The 21,874-nt window shown below is 39.8% G+C and overlaps 1 protein-coding gene across 1 annotated transcript in view; it reads right to left on the reverse strand.

Annotated features, from left to right (window-relative positions):
* Nucleotides 1-21,874, reverse strand: part of PKHD1 (PKHD1 ciliary IPT domain containing fibrocystin/polyductin) — a 557,030-nt gene that overhangs the window by 515,771 nt on the left and 19,385 nt on the right. The window contains exons 2-9 of the mRNA XM_063441645.1: nt 15,003-15,080; nt 12,558-12,702; nt 12,315-12,399; nt 9,104-9,161; nt 3,045-3,123; nt 2,199-2,273; nt 1,638-1,702; nt 1,336-1,375 (exon numbers count right to left, since the gene is read on the reverse strand). Coding sequence (XP_063297715.1) covers nt 1,336-1,375; nt 1,638-1,702; nt 2,199-2,273; nt 3,045-3,123; nt 9,104-9,161; nt 12,315-12,399; nt 12,558-12,702; nt 15,003-15,072 — 617 coding nt within the window. The 5' untranslated portion in view covers nt 15,073-15,080. The remainder of the gene's footprint in view (nt 1-1,335; nt 1,376-1,637; nt 1,703-2,198; nt 2,274-3,044; nt 3,124-9,103; nt 9,162-12,314; nt 12,400-12,557; nt 12,703-15,002; nt 15,081-21,874) is intronic.

The following is a 21,874-nucleotide window of genomic DNA, read 5'->3' on the forward strand; positions in this document are numbered from 1 at the left end:
ACCTAAATTGCTATCTGGAAGGTAACCACACCTCCAGTTTTCTATTGGTCTATCACCTAGTGACGAACAGAGAATTTTCCCTTTAAAAAGTTAAGACAAAGTGAAGAGAGAAGCTAAATCAAAGAGTCGGAGTTGAAGTGAGTTAGAGTTTGGGTTTCAGATTCGGCCATGCAGAGAAATCCATGACAGATATCCACTCCAGGGCACTCAGAATTTCTTACACACCAATCACACATCCATTCAGTTCCTGAGACTACCTACTCATCTGATGAGAATGTCTACTCAACCGGTAATTATACTGGTTTTATTTAATTAATCTAAATTAATTAAAATTTTCTAATAGCATGATATATGACTGGATAAATCACGATCAGATTTCGATATTTAGAAATCTTAGTTAACTAAGAAATATATAGTTATAACCATTCCATTCTGCAGATGGAATTAGAATAATTATGTATTAATGTGACATATCACATGTTAGCATATCGTGATATTTATCCAGGTGTATTGATTTGCTCTAAAATAAGATAAAATATCTGTTTAGGCAAGTTAAAATTCAGCTTATAGAATTTGATAGATTTCTCTTATTGGATGGTTCCAGAAAATGACTAATGAGCTGGTTTAGGTGTTATTTTATTTAAAATTACATGAGAATAGGTCTTAATTACCTGGGAGGTCTAGCCAGCATTGAAAGGGTTATTCTAACTCCTAGCTAAAGTTTTATGGCCTTACGCTGCAAGCTGTATGAAAGAAAGCTTTTCTGTGTGTAAGTTTCCATCATAAATCTTGTCTTGACAGCTAATGTTGTAGATTCTATACTGTGTCAGCCATTGGAATGTATTGCCATTTGTATTGCATACTCATGTTATACTGAATATTCATTGATTATTATCACGCATGTTACTTATTATTATTATTATTTAATTTGTCACAATAAATTGTATCTATTTTTATAACAAATTGTGATTTTATTTATATGGAATGTTCGGGACATCTCTATTCATGAATGGCAAGTAAACTGAAATACTTTTAAAAATCTAAATTACTAGGTCAACCTATCTCAGACCATGCTATCAATCACTCATAACTGAGTCTTTGTAATGGCAGTCATGAATATAGACACATCGTTTGTCACCCGCTAACTCCACCAAATACAGTAGGTTAAACATGGAGATATTGTAAGGAATATGTTTAAGAAGCCTCTTGTTGAATGGCCTCTTGAACATTTTGATCATTAACATCTTGTAATTATTACATCATGTATTTACTAACATTGGGCTATCTGTACTAAATATGATGCATCATAGTTTTAAAGTTCAATACTTTACTTACTTCCCTTTCTTATACAGGGAAAAGCTGATGTTCTGCGAACCTGTTACATGGAGAAATAAAAAAGGTTAATATACTTATTGTATGTGAGTGAAAGTGATAAAGTACTGGCTCCTGCTGACTGAAATGGGTTTTAATATATTTTTGTACTAAAACCATCTAATATACTTATTTTATGTGAGTGAAAGTGATAAAGTACTGGCTCCTGCTGACTGAAATGGGTTTTAATATATTTTTGTACTAAAACCATCTAGTTGGTATCATTTAAAATCATATTTTCTAGATGAATTTTAACTAATACTTACCAATATAATTTCCTTCAACTTTACACTCCAGCGTACCATATCCATGTTCAACTTTTATGGGATAGCTATAAAATACAATAAATACATCATAAAATATATTACGAGTGTATGGCTGTATGGATATTTTGTTGATGGGACATAAGGTGATTGTCCTATCATGCATGCCCATTTCCTTTTCTTTTCTGTTCTGTTTACTGCTTTGGATATCAGAGATTATTTTCCAAAGTGTCTTGAATTTTCCCACTCTTCGAGTCTTTCTGATCTTTTTTATATTTGCTAGGAGTCTGTGTCATGTATCTACAACCCTTTATATAAAAAAAATAAGTCCTGACAACCCACACGCATTTTCTTCATTTTAACTGCTGACTGTTTCTCTTTTTCTAGCTAGAGACATTTATAGGGCATTCACTTACTATTTGAAAAATCATTTTATTTATTTGGGATTTTCCTTATGCATTTATGTATTTCTGAAGATAGTTTGCTCTGGGTATTTATATACATATACAATATTCTAGGTGCCATCTAGATGGGTAAAGTATCCTTTCTATTACTGTCTCTTACATCATCTGTGTTTCCTTGTTAACCAATGAACAAAGTGTGAAAAATCCATCCCGTTCTGATGTCATAATTATCGGGCTGTAAAAACAGAGAAAAAAAAGTCAAATAAATGCCAAAAAGTAAGTAGTTATATAATAAATGAGTATGTCATCTACGTAACTTCAATTTCTCTACATCTTGCTTGATGATAAATGACACCAGCAGAGGAAATGCACTGAACCTAGACCTGTCAGGAATTAACTAAGGAATTTCAACTTTAAGATCCAAATATCCAAACCAGAAAGTTGCAGGATCGTTAGAGATCAGCTTAACTAGAATTTTCTTTCTAGTATATATTTAACCTATATTGCATGAAAAACATATTTTATTTATATACTTTTTATTAAATATATGTTACTTGTTATGCATAAAATGAAACAGTCCTGATCTATTCTGCTCCTTACAAACAGCCAGCGAGAGTACAGATCAATACATATTTAGACAGATTTATTTTTTGTGGTTGTTATCCTCAGTTATGTTCTGTTTATACTTTCATAGATCTTTGAACTGATCTGCACAAGAATGAAGCTTGTTTGGACATTCTGGGGGAATTTTATTATGGCAAAAATGTGTGCTTTTTTTTTAGCATAATGCCAATGTAGGAGAACAATGAACCCAAATTAGGACTTGTTTTTCCATGTAAACTCCCCGTAAATGTATTCAGAGATGGAATTGGCCTTCTGAATGCTGCATATAATATTTACATTTGCTGGTTAGAAATCACATTGTATAGCTATTTTTAGGGGAAAAAGATGGTGCCCAGTTGTTTAAGCATGGCAGGATCTCTTTAAATGCTATATTGCTACATACCCATCGATGCAGTCTGAGTTGAAGTCATAACATTCCGTTTGCTCTGTGAGGATCCGTCCTGAGACTTTAATCATGCCTCCTATTCATAACACAGCATCAGTACAGTAGATATATCACTGAGATGCACATTCACGACTGAATCCAAATAGATACATATTAATAAAAGTATTTACTAAAATTTAAAACCAAAAGCATTAGTAGAAAAAGACACCTGATTACTTTTTACATAAATAGTTTTTTGGGGAACCTCCCTTTCTCAAGTCTAAAGCATTTTTTAGCTCAGAAAAGCTTTACACTTAAGAAAGGGAGATTATCCTGAAAGTTTACTAAGATACTAATTTCATCTGTTATTTGACATATGCGTCACTGAAGTAATATGGCAACAATCTCAACATAAATAGCATTAGTTCTATCAGGTACAAAACTGCTCTTCAATTTTTGATGTTTACTAATGCAGTCATTAATATTTATTTTTTAAAATATTCAGAGTTAGAGGATAAAAATGGTCACTCTAACTGCAAGTCAAAAAACTTTTTTCCCTTTTAAAACAGTTATGCATTCATTTATAGAGATGTCCCGAACAGTTCGCTGGCGAATAGTTCCTGGCCAACATAGCTTGTTCGCGTTCGCCACAGATGGCGAACATATGCGATGTTCGGTCCGCCCCCTATTCGTCATCATTGAGTAAACTTTGACCCTGTACCTCACAGTCAGCAGACACATTCCAGCCAATCAGCAGCAGACCCTCCCTCCTAGACCCTCCCACCTCCTGGACAGCATCCATTTTAGATTCATTCGGAAGCTGCATTCTTTTTTTTTTGTATAATTTTTTTTTTTTTAGACAGAAGTGTGTTATATTTGAGCATGCTAGGCTGAACGTGCGTATATCATGGCTAGTTGCACGGCGGGTATGAGTATATAGCAGTACATTGTTGTGAAAGATGGCTGTCATGTTTAGGGTGTAGCTTGCACGTTATCAATTGTGTATTTTTATCAGCAGCTCCGCCACTAGTTATAAATCAAGTGTGAGTCACCCCATGAGATGAGACTAGTGAATAACATAATACATTAACGGTTAAGGTAAAGGCATGTAAGGAACTACGACAATAAACTCTTTAGGAGGTGAAATAATGACATGTTTAAACGCTTGCTACTTTACGATTAGTTAATGTGCAGAGAGCAAATCATGTGATCAAAGGCATGGTGTGGAGGATCGGCTATAGTGGGACATGCTTGGCAGGCTGCTGTTTACTGCTTGTGCTCATCCGATCCCTTCTGGGCACCAGGTGCAGACCCTGGGAGTCCCTGATAGCTGGAACAACAAAGGCAAGTCTCTGGCTGAGTGCCGGGTTCGCGGCTTGAGGTGGTGGAAGCTTGTTTTGTCGGGTGGTCGGATCTGTCCCGGTGGTGCTTCACGTCCGGTGTGGGATTGTGGTGGCTTAAGGTGGAGGCAAGTGCTTGACGTGGGGCAGGCTCTGCATTTCTGTTTGTGCATCCAGTCCCGTCTTCGACGCCTTTTGCGTTGGTGGATTTTAATGGGGACTGCTTCGCTTAGCTGTGGTGGAACTTGTTGGGGCTGTGGTGGAGCTTGTTGGGGCTTCCTGCTTGTTATTTTCTTCCAAAATTGATTAAAGAGTCTGTCCAGCTTAGACTCAATATCCTGCCATGCTTTGTTGGTACCAGGAGGACACGCGGCTGCCGCCATATTTGGAGAGTCGCAGATGAGTATTTCAGCCTGGGCGGCTGTGCTCTGTGCATCCATTAGCTAAAGACAGCCTCTCAGGGGTGGACCGGGATAACCCCCACCGGTCCGGGGGGGGAGGGTAAAGGAGCTCCTGCTGGGAAGTAGCTGCTCCTGGGCATCCCAGGATCAGGGGATCGTCCGCCTCTCCCGCCTGGTGAGCACCAGGCCACACTTGCCACGCGGAGGTAAGTAAGACTCTGTCGAGTTGCTGACCGCTATTAAGCATGTCGGGTCGGTCAGGTAGGAGCTGGGTCATCCCCTTCTGGGGTGAAATTTGCTTGTTGATAGCTGCTTAAAGGGAGATATTGAGGGAGCTCACATGAAGTGCGTCTTTCCTCCGTGACAGCTAGGCCCTGCCCCCCGGAAGCTGCATTCTTAGTGAGAGGAGGGACAGTGTAGCTGCTGCTGATCTAATAGGGAAATCGATAGCTAGGCTAGTGTATTCAGTGTCCACTACAGTCCCGAAGGACTCATCTGATCTCTGCTGTAAGGACAGCACCCCAAAAAGCCCTTTTTAGGGCTGGAACATCAGTCTGCTTTTTTTTCTGTGTAATCTAATTGCAGTTGCCTGCCTGCCAGCGTGTGTGTCAGGCTCACAGCGTATACTGTGCCCACTTGCCCAGTGCCACCACTCATATCTGATGTCACAATAGCTTGCATTTAAAAAAAACAAACAACTTTTTTGACTGTGAAATAATAGCAGTCAGTTTCCTTCACACGTGTGCATTTCAGGGCCTGCCAGGGCACAGTGTCACACCAGTGCAACTCACATCTGGTGTAACAGTAGTGTACATTTTAAAAAATTAAAATAACATTTTGACTGTAATAGATTGAATAGCAGTTAGTTGTCTGCAAGCGTGTGTGTCAGGCCTACAGCGTCTACTCTGCCAACTTCTGCCAGTGCACAGTGCCACTCATATCTGTTGTCACAGTAGCTTGCACGCATAGTACCACTAATCGAAAAAAAAAATGACAGGCAGAGGCAGGCCACCCCACAGGGGCCGTCGTGGTCGTGGTGCTGTGATTTCCTTTGGCCCTAGAATAATGCCCAGTGTTCAGAGGCCACGTACCCTGAACACGAAAAGTTCTGAGGACATAGTTGACTGGCTAACACAGGACACCCAATCTTCTACAGCTTCCGCTCGGAACCTTGACGCACCATCCTCCTCCAGCTTAGCTTCGGGCACCTCTCAAGTTACCACTCGCCCGCCTGCTGCCACCACCAACACTAGCACCACAGCCGCTTCACTTGATCTGTCAGAGGAGTTATTTACACATCAGTTGGAAGAAATGAGTGATGCGCAACCATTATTGCCAGAGGATGTAGATAACAGGGATATGTCTCAGTCAGGCAGCATTACACACATGGACGTACGTTGTGATGATGATGATGTTGTACCCGTTGCTGCTTCCTTTGCTGAGTTGTCAGATACAAGTGAAGCGGTTGATGATGACGATGCGTCCGTGGATGTCACGTGGGTGCCCGCTAGAAGAGAAGAAGAACAGGGGGAAAGTTCAGATGGGGAGACAGAGAGGAGGAGGAGACGAGTTGGAAGCAGGGGGGGGGGTCGTCGCAAGGAGCTTGTGGCACAGTCAGACAGCATGCATCGGCACGCATGCTGTTGCCACCACCAGAATGCTGTCATTGCAGAGCTCAGCAGTGTGGCATTTTTTTGTGTGTCTGCCTCTGACAACAGCGATGCCATTTGCAACCTGTGCCAAAAGAAATTGAGTCGTGGGAAGTCCAACACCCCCCTAGGTACAACTGCTTTGTGAAGGCACATGATCGCACATCACAAACACCTATGGGATCAACACATGAGTACAAGCAGCACACAAACTCAAAGCCGTCATCCTCCTCCTGGTCCAGCATCTTCAGCCACGTCAACCACTGCTGTCCTCCTTGCCCCCTCTCAACCATCTGCCACTCCGTCTCTCGCCTTGAGCAGTTCCTGCTCATCTGCCCACAGTCAGGTGTCTGTCAAGGACATGTTTGAGCGTAAGAAGCCAATGTCACAAAGTCACCCCCTTGCCCGGCATCTGACAGCTGGCTTGTCTGAACTCTTAGCCCACCAGCTTTTACCATACAAGCTGGTGGAGTCTGAGGCGTTCCAAAAATTTTTAGCTATTGGGACACCGCAGTGGAAGGTACCCGACCAAAATTTCTTTGCACAAAAGGCAATCCCTAACCTGTACTCGATTGTGCAAAAGGAAGTAATGACATGTCTGGCACACAGTGTTGGGGCAAGGGTCCATCTGACCACTGATACCTGGTCTGCAAAGCCTTCAATGACATCAGTGAGGACAAGGAATGGGACATGGCTAGCTTGGTATCCAACCTTGTGCAAATGGGGAGTTTGCGGTTGTGCAAATGGACTTGCGGTTGTTTGCGGTGCGTTAAATGGGGAGTTTGGTCTGTCACTGTGAAGCGGGCGTAACCCTTACACTACCTGATCGATACAACATCATACCTGATGTTTTAAAGCACGTTATTCCAAACTATTTAGGAATGTTAGGTGATTTATGCCCTTTATGGATTAAAACCAGACTCTGCATCAACTATGTAATTTTCCATGGGAGTTTTGCCATGGATCCCCCTCCGTCATGCCACAGTCCTGGTGTTAGTCCCCTTGAAACAACTTTTCCATCACTATTGTGGCCAGAAAGAGTCCCTGTGGGTTTTAAAATTTGCCTGCCTATTGAAGTGTATGGCGGTTCGCCCGGTTCGCCCGTTCGCGAACATTTGCGGAAATTCGCGTTCGCCGTTTGCGAACGGAAAATTTTATGTTCGCGACATCTCTATTCATTTAGTCTTGCATAAGGCTACCATGCTCCTTTTCAATTGCTATTTATGTAATATTTCCCCTTTGCTGTTTCAATTCCCTCTCTCAATGTGGAAATATACAATGTTCTTCAGTGATGTCCTTGGCTGATATTACAGATGTAGGAATGCTTATTGACTGATCCTTCTGGTCTTTTCATTATGGATGTAGTAAACCTATTGTTCACCCATAAAAAGGAGAGAACCCATAGGCAGCAGGTGGGGTGTAAGGATTCTTAAGAGATCACCCCAAAAACACCTTCAAATGACAAGTATAATTCATTTTTACATTCATATTAGCTTATGAATACAAGAGAAAATAATATTGTGTATTATGTTTTGGAGCACTTGCTCAGTCCAAGGTGCATCAAGCCCTTGGTGATTCTTTTAGATACAATTATGTACATATGCTGCATGGGGAGAGGTTCAGACCACTGCTGAAACACTTCTCACATTTTTAGAACAACTTTGTCTTGAATAGTCCACTCAAATAGGTTTAATCTCCACACTATATGATCACATTAGCTAATCTTCAGCTACATGGAGCACACTGAGATGTACAGAGAAATGGGAATGGGACCAGCACCAGCCACTGGAGGGAGTAGACAGGGAGCAGATCTGGCAGGATTCCTCTGGGGTCTCAATGTGTGTCACTCTACAGGAGCAGGTCTACAAGAAAATGTTCAGGTGGTACACCACACTGGTCAAATTGTCCCACAATTTTTCTATAAAGGTTTGCCTATATACACTGTGTGGGATCCAGAGAAAGGCTGGCACCATATGATTTATACTGGGGTGGCTGTGGAGAGAGAGGGCCATACCTCCATATATGGTGGACCTGCTCCAATGTGGTGAGGTTTTGAGAACAAATCAAAGACTTAATTGCTGGAATACTTCAGAGACCAACAGAGGTGTACTTACTGAAATCCAAATCAGTAGAGGGAATGCCTACTTACACCCACAAAGTATTTAACAAGCTAACATTGGTGGCCAGATGGGCCCTGACTCAACAATGGAGAACCGAGGGGACTCCATCGATGGGTGTAGTGATAGAAAACAGAAAAGATACATATTCTCTGTGGACAAAACTCACCACACAGATCAGGAATTCCACAAAATATTTTATTAAAATGTGGCAGCTCTGGGAAGAGAGCCAGAAGCCCTAATGAGGTACTTGGGAACCTGGGATTCTCCCTTTGGGGGAACCTGCCACAGTCATCTTGCTTCTTGTTTTGATATTAAATACATGTGAGACTGTGAAATGGATACCAATTGAACTGATCAAATTTATAATTGTATAAGTGTTGTTGTGATCTGTTTTTAGTCTTTGGTAAAAATAATCCAATATATATATATTTTTTTTAAGTATTGAAGACGATATATTTAGCAATTTAATTCATCTTGTAATTTCAATCATCTTGTAATTTTCTCTTAATCTAAAAATAATCATCTACAGGAAACAGGAAAAAATGCTGTGCCTTGAGTTGATCTTACCTGGTACACCGGCTGATGGACTGACATTGTCAACAACAGGCGTCTGGACAGCTGAGTACTAGAAGAAAATAATCCAAACAGAGTTTAAAAGTATATAATTCACCAACATTTTCCCAGGTAGATTCCTGGACCTTGGTGACTTCCACTTCAACCTAGGCCTCAATTTAACAAGCTTTCCAAATAATTCAAACTGTTAGAATAGTTTTCAAAAAAGGTTTATATACAGACGTAATCATTAAGGTCTATGGGAATTTTTCTAGATAAATGATTTTGAAAGTTTTTTTTTAAGTATTGCATCATTTTAAAAGCTTATTAAATCAAACTCTTAATTTGCCAATATTCACCATTTAGTAAATCCCTGTTTGAAAAAGACCAACAGGTTCCTCACCAGAATGTCGTACTGGCTGTTTTAGGATGATGTGATTGGTGCAACTAATATAACATTCCCTGATGGCCTGTGATTGGCTTATGGTAGCTATACTTATCAGAACTCTTTGTGACACAAATTTTTTGTTCCATTACTGTTTACATAATTTTTTCATCTTGAAAGAAAAAACAATCCAGCTGAGCTCGGGTGAATGTCAGCAATATTCTAAGTGATCTCATGTGGCAAAATGTGTTGTAAGGGTGGAATTAACTTATATCTTGGTGGAGGAGCCCACCTCTTTTTTAGTAAGTCACATCCAGAAGTTAATCTAACAAGGGGGTGTACCCCACTGAGGGCTGTAAATTCACAGTTGGGTCTCAATACACTGAGTTGACTTTGCACAGTATGTGTGTATCTAATGATGTGCTAATTGCAGGACACCAGGGAACAAACCCAGGATGGCGAGACAAGAGATCCAAATAGGAACTGAACTGAATCTGCTAGTCTTGGAAGTATGCTTATGACATGTTCACTCTATGCTCCCTGAATACGTTTCTATCTTGTTTGCATATGTGGGACACCAGAGTCAGTGGTGGAGCTACCACCGGTGCAGCTGTACTTAGTCACTTAGTAGATATACTTCGATTGGTATTTCTGAACAGGGGCTCGGTCGGGCACATTGACCCTTTAACAGTGAGACCAGACCCTTGTCAGATTGCTGATTCTGGGAGGAAGTGAGAGCCTGTCACTTCCTTTCACATGGAGAGAGCAAACAAAGGAGTGGGAAGGCTCAACCAGTAGCAGGACCCCAGGGAAGTCAACCTCTTGCACATAAAAGTTATGTTAACCGGTGGGTGGCTAAAATGTAATAATTATTACATGTATGTGTGTGTGTGTGTGTATAAATGTGTCAGTGTGTGTATCTGTGTGTGTCTGTGGATCAGTGTGTGTATCTGGGTGTGTATGTGTCAGTTTGTGTACCTGTGTGTGTGTCTGAGTGTGTATGCATCAATGTGTGTATGTGTGTAAGTTTGTATGTTTCAGTGTGTATCTGTGTGTGTATGTCTGTGTGGGAATGCATATGTGTCAGTGTGTGTATCTATGCGTGTGTCATTGTGTTTAGACATGTGCATTTGTATCTGTGTGTGTATATGCATGTGTGTTCATGTGTATCTGTGTTAACATGTATGTATGTGCCAGTGTATGAGTATATGAGCTTACATCCCAACAATTAAACGCCAACACTACATGCAAGCACACCCCTTGATTAAAATCCCCAAATTATATACAAACATCCCTTCATTCAAACACCAAAATTACACACAAAAGTGCACCTGCATTCAAATGCAAACATTACACAGAAATATACCACTGCATTCCAGTGGCAACAGTACATACAAATACACCCTCACACGTACTCCATACAATAACATGATTACATTCAAACACACAAGTACTGTTCATAAATACAACCCTAAAAGATGGGCAGATGGTAGATCCCCATCAGGCATAGTACTGTCTGAGTTGCATGACAGATTGGGATGTACATTTTGGGCACATGTCCGCTAGAAGGGGTATCAAAAAACATTTCTTGCACCTAAGCCCTCTTTACATTACTTCTGCTACTGATTGATGAATTAAGACTTTTTCTAACTACACATGCTTTTCATGTGCTGCCCAAAAGCACAAATAAGATGTGTTCAATACAACACAATTTATTGAGTTTTTAATTTAAACGGTAAAAGCACCATTCAATGTGTACTTTCTTTAACAACTAAACCAGGCAAGCAACACGTGTAATGTACCTGATGTTACCTGCATCTCTGCTAATTATGCATAAGAGAGGTCAGTGGCATAGCGGGAGCATGGAAACAGATTAAATCAATACAGAATGACCACCAGCTGACAGATAAACGTACACTGTGCTGTTTAAACCTGTCACTGCCTGCAGCGAAATGCAAAGTGCTGGCAGGAGCAAAGCACTATAACAAAGACACACACTGTGTTCTTTTTAGTTAGGAATGTGACTCATTAACTTTATTCCCTGGTGATATTTAATCGGCGCTTGTGAGGAGATCCTTATGGCATGCAAATACCTTTTGCAGAAAGTGACTCCAATGTTAAGTCAACTTAATCAAGTTAGATGTAAAGTTGTCTTTCAATAGATTGTAAGCTGTGTGGTTCATGGGACTGCAACCTGACATTCATGGTTCAGAATTACATTTCAAGGCTAACAAGGTCAGGTGTGCCCAAACCAGACCTTGATGGGGAATGATCTTGCCGTAATGTTAGGTTTATTTGACTCTTTTAAAAAAGAATTGCTTTTCAAAAATGTTTGCTATTTATTTGCTCATAGAGGTAATTTCTCTTTTTAAGAACACAAAAATGTGTTGTTTTCAGTTTTTTTAACACTATATAATATTTAACTCTTCATTTCCAAAAAATAAATATATATATATATATATATATATATATATATATATATATATATAAAAAGAAACGTACATTATAATTTTTCTATAACAGTTTGCCTATATACACTGGGTGGGATCCAGAGAAAGGCTGGCACCATAATCACAACAGTATGCTACAGTGGTTATGGTACTTCGAGAGTTTTCCTTTAATGTAATAAGGACCAAATGATTACCAACAGTCCTCTTATTCCAAGTTCTCAATCTATTGGACAGAAAATATGAAGTTAAATTGGACATATAATAGGTACACTATCACCCATTTAAAAACAAAAAAATAAAACTCAGATCCTGCCTACACTGCCTTAACTATAATGGTTTTATAAGGAGTGTTATTATAGTATTATGTTATTGTGCACAATTCCTCTGATACCTTAAACGTGTAATCATTTTTCTGTTTTATTGCATGACCATCCAAAAACACATCCAGCTGGTAAACAGCTTCTTCTTTTGAGCTTCTGTAAGAAATAAATGATGTATGATACAAATAAAAATGTGTGTCTCCACATCATATTGCATTTAAAGTCACCATTTTTTTAAAACATCTCCAACATTTATCAGACATTCTCCAATCAAAGTAACACTTACTGTTTGTTGCACATTAAACAGGGCATACCTCGTTTTGCATTTATTCTTTGCTAATGATGATAAAGAGGGATGAATGTCACATATTACTAGGCCCAACTGTGGATTTGTCAGCCGCACCTCGATTTCATCTCCATTTCCGGAATAGATAAGATTACGCTTGTTCTGTTCACATGCTGTTTATTTGATACATGAAAAAAAATAAAAGATTAAAAAACTGAAATTGGGAAAGGAAGACATTAAATTAAAAAACTGAAATTGGGAAAGGAAGACATTAAAGATTAAAGGAACACTAGAGGTTCAAGAACAAAATATTGTATTCCTGTCCCTATAGTGTTGACACCAGCATCTAGTCCCCTGCCCTCCACCCCTTGCCTTTCCACATATAGTAAAATCTTACTTGTATGCATGTCTGCAGTTGCTGGCTCTGCCCCTGATCTGCCTGCTAGGCTGACATAATCAGAAATGATACTCTGAGCCAATCACAATGCTTTCCCATAGGATTGTCTGAGACTGCCAAGGAGGAGATCAGGGGTAGAGCCAGCACAAGTCTAACACAGCACTGGTCAATCACCATCTCCTGATTCAATGCATCTCTATGAGGAAAGTTCAGTGTCTTCACGTAGAGGGATAAAAAACATTTATAAAAAACAAATAAAAACGCTAAATTTGACCAGCGTTTGTGACTAAGTGGCTACTACAAAAGACTGGACATAAGCCATTTTGAATACCCTCGGTTGTCTACATTTGAAAATGGTATGCCATGATGGGGTCATTTCACATTCCTGACCTACAATTGTCAGTAACACATAACAGGAACTGAGAAATCATGCCTAAAGAACAATGTAAGAGAAAAATAACACAAAAAATGACTAACCAAAAGTTTGACAAAGACTGGTGGTAGAATTAGTGCACAGAAAGTGTTAAAATACAACAATTGGAAATAATCTAGGGTGTCTACTTTTCAAAAATATATGGTTTGATGGGGGTAAATTACATTGGCTGGCTTAAAAAATGTCCCAAATAGGACATGGGTTCATGATGACCAGCTGTGAAAATTCCAAGTAGGAAAACTGGAATGCACACCCTCCAAATAATGTATTTTAGCCCTCAGAAAACCTGACACACCTATACATGGGATATATCACTGTACTCGAGAGATGTTACTGAACACATATTGGGTTGTTCTTTGGCAGTAACCCATAAAGTTCTCAGTACATGTATTGTTAAATTGCTGTGCGTGTCAAAAAAAATCACCAATTATTTATTTATTTTTTAAAGTTGGCATAGATTGATGGTAAAATGGTTGCATGAAAAGAGTCCAAATACCCCAAGTTTAATACCTTAGGTTGTCTTCTTTTAAAAAAATATATACACGTGAAGGGTTATTCAGAGATTCCTGACAATGTTAATTTTGAAAAAAAATGGTTTGGAAATAGAAAAGTGCTACTTATAGCCCTATAACTTTCCACAAAAAAAAAGGTAAGAACACGTTAACATTGGGTATTTCTAAACTCAGGACAAAATTTTGAAACTATTTAGAATGTTTGGTTTTTTTGGGTGGTTGTAGATGCGTAACGGATTTTGGGGGTCAAAGTTCACAAAAGTGTGTTTTTTTACATTTTTTCATCATATTTTATAATTTCCTTACATAATATGTGTGAGTACAGTAAATGAGTAAGAGGAAAATTACAGCTAAACACAAACACTGCAGAAATGTAAAAAGAGGCCTGGTCCTTAACGGTAAGAACATTTAAAACCGGTCTGGTCACCAAGGGGTTAAATGTACTCTTTATAACAGGCCTGTCCAACCTGCGCCCCCCCAGATGTTGCTGAACTACAACTCCCATGAGTCTTTCAATGAAACAGATAGCCAGGGAATCATGGGAGTTGTAGTTCTGCAACATCTGGGGGGCCGCAGGTTGGACAGCCCTGCCTTATAAAAACTGATTTTTAAAACGTATTAATTAGGTGCTTAAGTATTTTTCTTCCTTCTTTAAAAATGCACTCGCCAATGCAATCCATAGTATATCCTCCAGGAGTGAATTTCTACTCAACACAGCTAAATGTTAATTCTGCAATATATATATATATATATATATATATATATATATATATATATATATATATATATATATATATATATATATATATATATATATATATAATTCAAAGGATAGCACTCCAAGGACTTATTAAAATTTTACTTTTATTTAACTAACAGATAAAATTGCCAACGTTTCCGCTTGATTCCCTATCAGCCCTTTCTATAGGCCATTGTGTAAGTCATACCACTCTATATAGCTTTTTGTACTTTCTATCTATATGTGCCTCTGTGTGTGTGTCTTTCTCCTTGTAATGTGTTATTTGAATAAAGTGTTTAAGTTGAGCTGGATACAAGTGATGAGTAATACCCATAAAAGTGTGTTAGCAAAATTAACATTTGTATAAAGATGAAAAGAAAGCATGATCTTACCATTAAACAAGATAGTAATCCAATTGCCACCAGCAATGCCTCCTTCTTCATTATCTACGGTATAACTCATGCAGTAGACTATAACCAAATAGATGAGAATGAAAGAAAATGCAGTTACACCAAAAAGAAGTTACAGTTGCGGGCTAGAGTTCACTCTCACCACTGGACCACCAGGAATTCCCCACCGGACCACCAGGGATCCAGAAATGTTCCCCCTCCTCCCAGTAAAGGTAAGAAGGGAGGGGGGACATAAATATATTTATTTTTATTAATTAAATAAAATTAAAAAATGTTTAAAAAGCCTTCCTGCCCTCCTTCCCCCTCCCATACACACACTGCCCCACAAACACTGCCCCCATATAAACACTGCCCCCATACACACACTGCCCCACAAAAACTGCCCCCCATACACACACTGCCCCACAAACACTGCCCCCATACAAACACTGCCCCGCAAACACTGCCACCCATTCATACTGCCTCTCACACACACTGCACACCCATAGACACATTGCCCCCCCACACACACACGCCCCCATACACACACTGCCCCACACATACATAGAGTGCCCCTCAAACACACACACATTGCCACCCATACACACATTGCCACACATACAGTGCACCCTATACACACACTGCCCCAAACACACATACAGTGCCCCCATACACACACTGCCCCAAACACACATACATTGCAAGCCTCACACACACACACTGAAACTCTCACACACACTGCCCCACAAATACACTGCCCGCTAACACACACACACACTGCAACCCTGACATACACTGCCGCCCTCACGCACTTCACCACACACACACACACACACACACACTGCAACTTTCACACACACTTCACCCATCACACATACCACTGCTCCTATGCCCTATATCCCAGCAGACCCCAGGTAAGTTGTCAACTTACTCTGGGATGGGATCCTGGCACTACTTGCATCATAACTACTACACTGAGCTGTAGTGGTTATTGTGCCTGGATTATTTCTTTAAATAATCTACAAGTGCCCCTCCGGAGATCAGGCTCTGGATCCGCCACTGATAGATATATTATAGATATATTGAAATCTAACAGGGATATAGGTCATGCTCATTGTAGGGCTGAAAATATCCACTTGCCACTAGCCATTTGGCTAGTGGAAAATTCACCAGTGGAAATTTACCCACCAAATTTACCATCCAAGCTTGCAGTGGTTGGTTTTTACTAAATGTTTGGATATTTTTTAGAATACTGTCATCTTCATATCCATTGTCTAGAAGTCTGAAATTAGATATTTGTGAAAACTATTCTACCTACAAACCCGAGGCAGTACCAACTACCACAATTGATATTTACCTGCTCTTAATTGTGAGCTTAACCAGTACTATTTTCAGTTTTGGTTATTTGTGCTAATTGTTATATAGCGATTTTTCATGCACATGTAAAACCAGCAAAGAGTTGTTGACTATCCCGGGATCCTGCATATTTACTGTTATACTGTATTGATTTACTAGACTATTGTGCATCTTGTTAGTATTTTTTAAATAGAAACATTTACAGCATAAATTGTGAAAATGTATGGGTAATGTATTAATATGTCAAGACAGAGAATGGGCAAAGAGAATTGGAAGAGTTTTAGTTTGCTCAACTAAGCGAAAACATACCCCCTGTCCTCCAGTCCTATGAATCAGCCTACATGGCTCAAACTGTAGAGTGCTGTTAAACAGCCAGGAAGGGAGAAGACAGGCAGGAAGGGAGAGACAATTAGACATTAGCCATATAACTATTAACTATATAGTGAGAACTTTTATAGTACAATTTAACCGAATAGCTAGTCATTAACACATTTTATATTTGCACAAATATATTCATATATTAGGATGATATAAAAAGACACTCTGGGCACCAATACTACTTTAATGCATTTGGGAATTATCAATATGCTCTATTTTTCTACTGATCAAATCTTTATAGTTTTTTAATAAACATAAATGTTTTGAAGAATGCAACACCACATGCCTGCCTCTTATGAGACTTCCTTATCAAAGGTATGCAGACAGCTCAGTCACTGACAGTACGGAATGATCTGAACAAAAGGAACACACCTGCATTAGAAGGACAGGGCACCCAGTGAGGCATATGCCTTAAAAGTTGTATTGGTGCCTAGAGTATCCCGTTAAGCACAGTATGAAATACACTATAAAGCACCAGTAGGTTTCATAGCTCAGTTCAAATACAACATATAAACAGGCACAAACTAATGGCAGTGTAGTTGGTGCAATTGCACCAGGGCCCCACTGGGTCACAGGGCTTGCCAATGCTAGGCGACCTCATTGGGCCCTTCCTGACCATGCTAGCACTGCCAGTAGTTACCACACGAAGTAAGAGGAGGCAGGGCTGCAAGGGGTCTCACTGTGGCCCAGAGGATACCATTAAGTGTGCATTACAGAAGGAAGAGCTGAACTCATAGTGAGGGTGAGTCAAGCTACGTGTGTGTGTGTGTCAGTGTATATATCCGTGTTTTTGGATATGTGTTTGTGCCATTGCATGTAAATACACAACTGCATTCAAATGTCAAAACCAAACATCAAAACAACTCTGCAGGCAAACATTAGCACTACAAACAAACACAGTTCTGCATTAAAGCACCCATAATACACACAAATATACCCCTGCATTCAAACTTTAGCATTATCCCAAAAAACACAAAAATTAACACACACATACACCGTGTAAAAACATGCCTACATTTACACACAAGCACAGAAGTCTTGATGGTAAGGTATGTCTTTTTGCTGATGATACAAAAATATGTAACAGGGTTGATGTTCCAGGAGAGATAAGCCAACTGGCAAATGATTTAGGTAAACTAGAAAAATTGTCAGAGTTGTGGAAACTGACTCTTAATGTGGATAAGTGAAACATAGAAACATAGAAACATAGAAACATAGAATGTGACGGCAGATAAGAACCATTCGGCCCATCTAGTCTGCCAGTTTTCTAAATATTTTCATTAGTCCCTGGCCTTATCTTATAGTTAGGATAGCCTTATGCCTATCCCACTCATGCTTAAACTCCTTTACTGTGTTAACCTCTACCACTTCAGCTGGAAGGCTATTCCATGCACCCACTACCCTCTCAGTAAAGTAATACTTCCTGATATTATTTTTAAACCTTTGTCCCTCTAATTTAAGACTATGTCCTCTTGTTGTGGTAGTTTTTCTTCGTTTAAATATAGTCTCCTCCTTTACTGTGTTGATTCCCTTTATGTATTTAAATGTTTCTATCATATCCCCCCTGTCTCGTCTTTCCTCCAAGCTATACATGTTAAGATCCTTTAACCTTTCCTGGTAAGTTTTATCCTGCAATCCATGAACCAGTTTAGTAGCCCTTCTTTGAACTCTCTCTAAGGTATCAATATCCTTCTGAAGATAGGGTCTCCAGTACTGTGTACAGTACTCCAAGTGAGGTCTCACCAGTGTTCTGTACAATGGCATGAGCACTTCCCTCTTTCTACTGCTAATACCTCTCCCTATACAACCCAGCATTCTGCTAGCATTTCCTGCTGCTCTATTACATTGTCTGCCTACCTTTAAGTCATCAGAAATAATCACCCCTAAATCCCTTTCCTCAGATGTTGAGGTTAGGACTCTATCAAATATTCTGTACTCTGCCCTTGGGTTTTTACGTCCAAGATGCATTATCTTGCACTTATCCACATTAAATGTCAGTTGCCACAACTCTGACCATTTTTCTAGTTTACCTAAATCATTTGCCATTTGGCTTATCCCTCCTGGAACATCAACCCTGTTACATATCTTAGTATCATCCGCAAAAAGACACACCTTACCATCAAGACCTTCTGCAATATCACTAATAAAAATATTAAAGAGAATGGGTCCAAGTACAGATCCCTGAGGTACCCCACTGGCGACAAGCCCAAGCTTTGAATATACTCCATTGACTACAACCCTCTGTTGCCTGTCACTCAGCCACTGCCTTACCCATTCAACAATATTGGAATCCAAACTCAAAGATTGTAGTTTATTGATAAGCCTTCTATGTACAACAGTGTCAAAAGCCTTACTGAAATCTAGGTAAGCAATGTCTACTGCACCACCCTGATCTATAATTTTAGTTACCCAATCAAAAAAATCAATAAGATTTGTTTGGCATGATCTCCCTGAAGTAAACCCATGTTGTCTCTGATCTTGAAATCCATGTGTTTTTAGATGTTCAACAATCCTATCCTTTAACATGGTTTCCATCACTTTCCCCACTACTGAAGTAAGGCTTACTGGCCTATAGTTGCCCGACTCCTCCCTATTACCTTTCTTGTGAATGGGCACAACATTCGCTAACTTCCAATCTTCGGGGACTACTCCTGTTATCAATGATTGGTTAAATAAATCTGTTAATGGTTTTGCTAGTACACCACTAAGCTCTTTTAATAGCTTTGGGTGTATTCCATCAGGTCCCATTGACTTATTTGTCTTTACTTTTGACAGTTGAAATAGAACCTCTTCCTCTGTAAACTCATGTGTAATAAATGACTAATTTATCCTTTTTCTTAACTGAGGTCCCTTTCCTTCATTTTCATCTGTAAATACCGAACAAAAATATTCATTGAGGCAGTAAGCTAGACCTTTATCCTCCTCTACACACCTTCCTTCTTTTGTTTTTAATCTAACTAATCCTTGTTTTACTTTTCTTTTCTCATTTATGTATCTAAAAAAAGTTTTGTCTCCCTTTTTTACTGACTGTGCTATTTTCTCTTCTGTGTGTGATTTGGAAGCTCTTATAACTTGCTTAGCCTCTTTCTGCCTAATCTTATAGGTCATTCTGTCTTCCTCACTCTGGGTTTTTTTTATAATTACTAAATGCTGACTTTTTGTTTTTTACTATTTTGGCCACATCTGCGGAGTACCACAGTGGTTTCTTGAATTTTTTGCTTTTACTGACAAGCCTAATGCAATTTTCTGTTGCCTTCAGTAGTGCAACTTTTAAATAATCCCATTTCTTTTGGACTCCATTTAAATTGCTCCAGTCTGATAATGACTCCTTTACACATATTCTAATTTTAGAAAAGTCTGTTTTTCTAAAGTCTAAAACTTTTGTTTTTGTGTGGTGTGACTCAGTCACTGTTCTTATATTAAACCACACTGACTGATGATCACTGGATCCTAAACTTTCACCTACAGTAATATCTGATACCAAATCTCCATTTGTTAACACTAAATCTAATATGGCCTCTTTACGAGTTGGCTCCTCAACGACTTGTTTTAGAGACAATCCCAGTAGGGAGTTTAGAATATGTGTGCTCCTGGCACAAGTAGCTATTTTTGTTTTCCAATTCACATCAGGAAGATTAAAGTCACCCATGACGATAACTTCCCCCTTCATTGTCATTTTAGCTATTTCTTCAACTAGTAGATTATCTAACTCTTCAATTTGTCCTGGGGGCCTATAAATCACACCTACACGAGTTACTGTGTGATTACCAAATTCTAACGTAACCCAAACGGACTCTATGTTCGCCTCACTAACCTTTATTAGGCTAGATTTTATGCTATCCTTTACATACAGGGCCACCCCTCCCCCTTTCTTGCCTCCCCTGTCTTTTCTATATAAAGAGTACCCTGGTATTGCTATGTCCCAGTCATTTTTCTCATTATACCATGTCTCAGTAACAGCGACTAAATCTACACTATCAGTTGCAATTATTGCCACAAGTTCATGGATCTTATTCCCTAAACTGCGAGCATTTGTAGACATGACTCTAAGCTTATCATTTTTTAACACACTTGCTACAGGCACCTTCTGTCCTTGTTTTGGGGGACAATTGGATTGATGTTTTATCACCCTTTTGCCCCCCCTCCTAGTTTAAATACATCCTAGCAAAACCTCTGAACTGCTCACTGAGAACATTTGTTCCCTTTTGAGAAAGATGCAAACCATCTTTTTTGTACAGTTTATTTCCATTCCAAACAGAGCTACCATGAGCAATAAAGCCAAATCCTTGCTCCCGACACCATTCACCAAGCCACAAGTTAAAGTCCCTAATACGCATCCGCCTGTCGTTCTGAGTGTTATGCACAGGCAGAACTTCAGAGAATGACAGTGTGGAAGCAACCTGCCGTATATAATTGGCAAAAACACTAAAAACTTCCTTAACCTCTGATACCTCATTGCAAGCCAAGTCATTTGTCCCTAAATGGACAAGTACATCCAATTCCCCTTCCTGCTTTGCTTGCTTAACAATATTACAGATACGCCTCCTGTCTCTGTGAGCAGTAGCTCCAGGAAGACACCTCACAAGACCACCATTGCCCATCTCCACACCTCTTATGATGGAATCCCCCAACAACAACTGCTTTCTATTAGGCCTCACCATAGTCTTCAAGCCTCTCTGCACAACACCACTAGCCTTAGTGCCTCTATGCACAACACCACTAGCCTCAGTGCCTCTCTCCACAACACCACTAGCCTCAGTGCCTCTCTCCACAACACCACTAGCCTCAGTGCCTCTCTCCACAACACCACTAGCCTCAGTGCCTCTCTCCACAACACCACTAGCCTCAGTGCCTCTCTCCACAACACCACTAGCCGCAGTGCCTCTCTCCACAACACCACTAGCCTCAGTGCCTCTCTCCACAACACCACTAGCCTCAGTGCCTCTCTTCACAACACCACTAGCCTCAGTGCCTCTCTGCACAACACCACTAGCCTCAGTGCCTCTCTGCACAACACCACTAGCCTCAGTGCCTCTCTGCACAACACCACTAGCCTCAGTGCCTCTCTTCACGACACCACTAGCCTCAGTGCCTCTCTGCACAACACCACTAGCCTCAGTGCCTCTCTGCACAACACCACT

Source organism: Pelobates fuscus, chromosome 2, assembly GCF_036172605.1.
Source record: "Pelobates fuscus isolate aPelFus1 chromosome 2, aPelFus1.pri, whole genome shotgun sequence".
Lineage (NCBI taxonomy): Eukaryota > Metazoa > Chordata > Amphibia > Anura > Pelobatidae > Pelobates > Pelobates fuscus.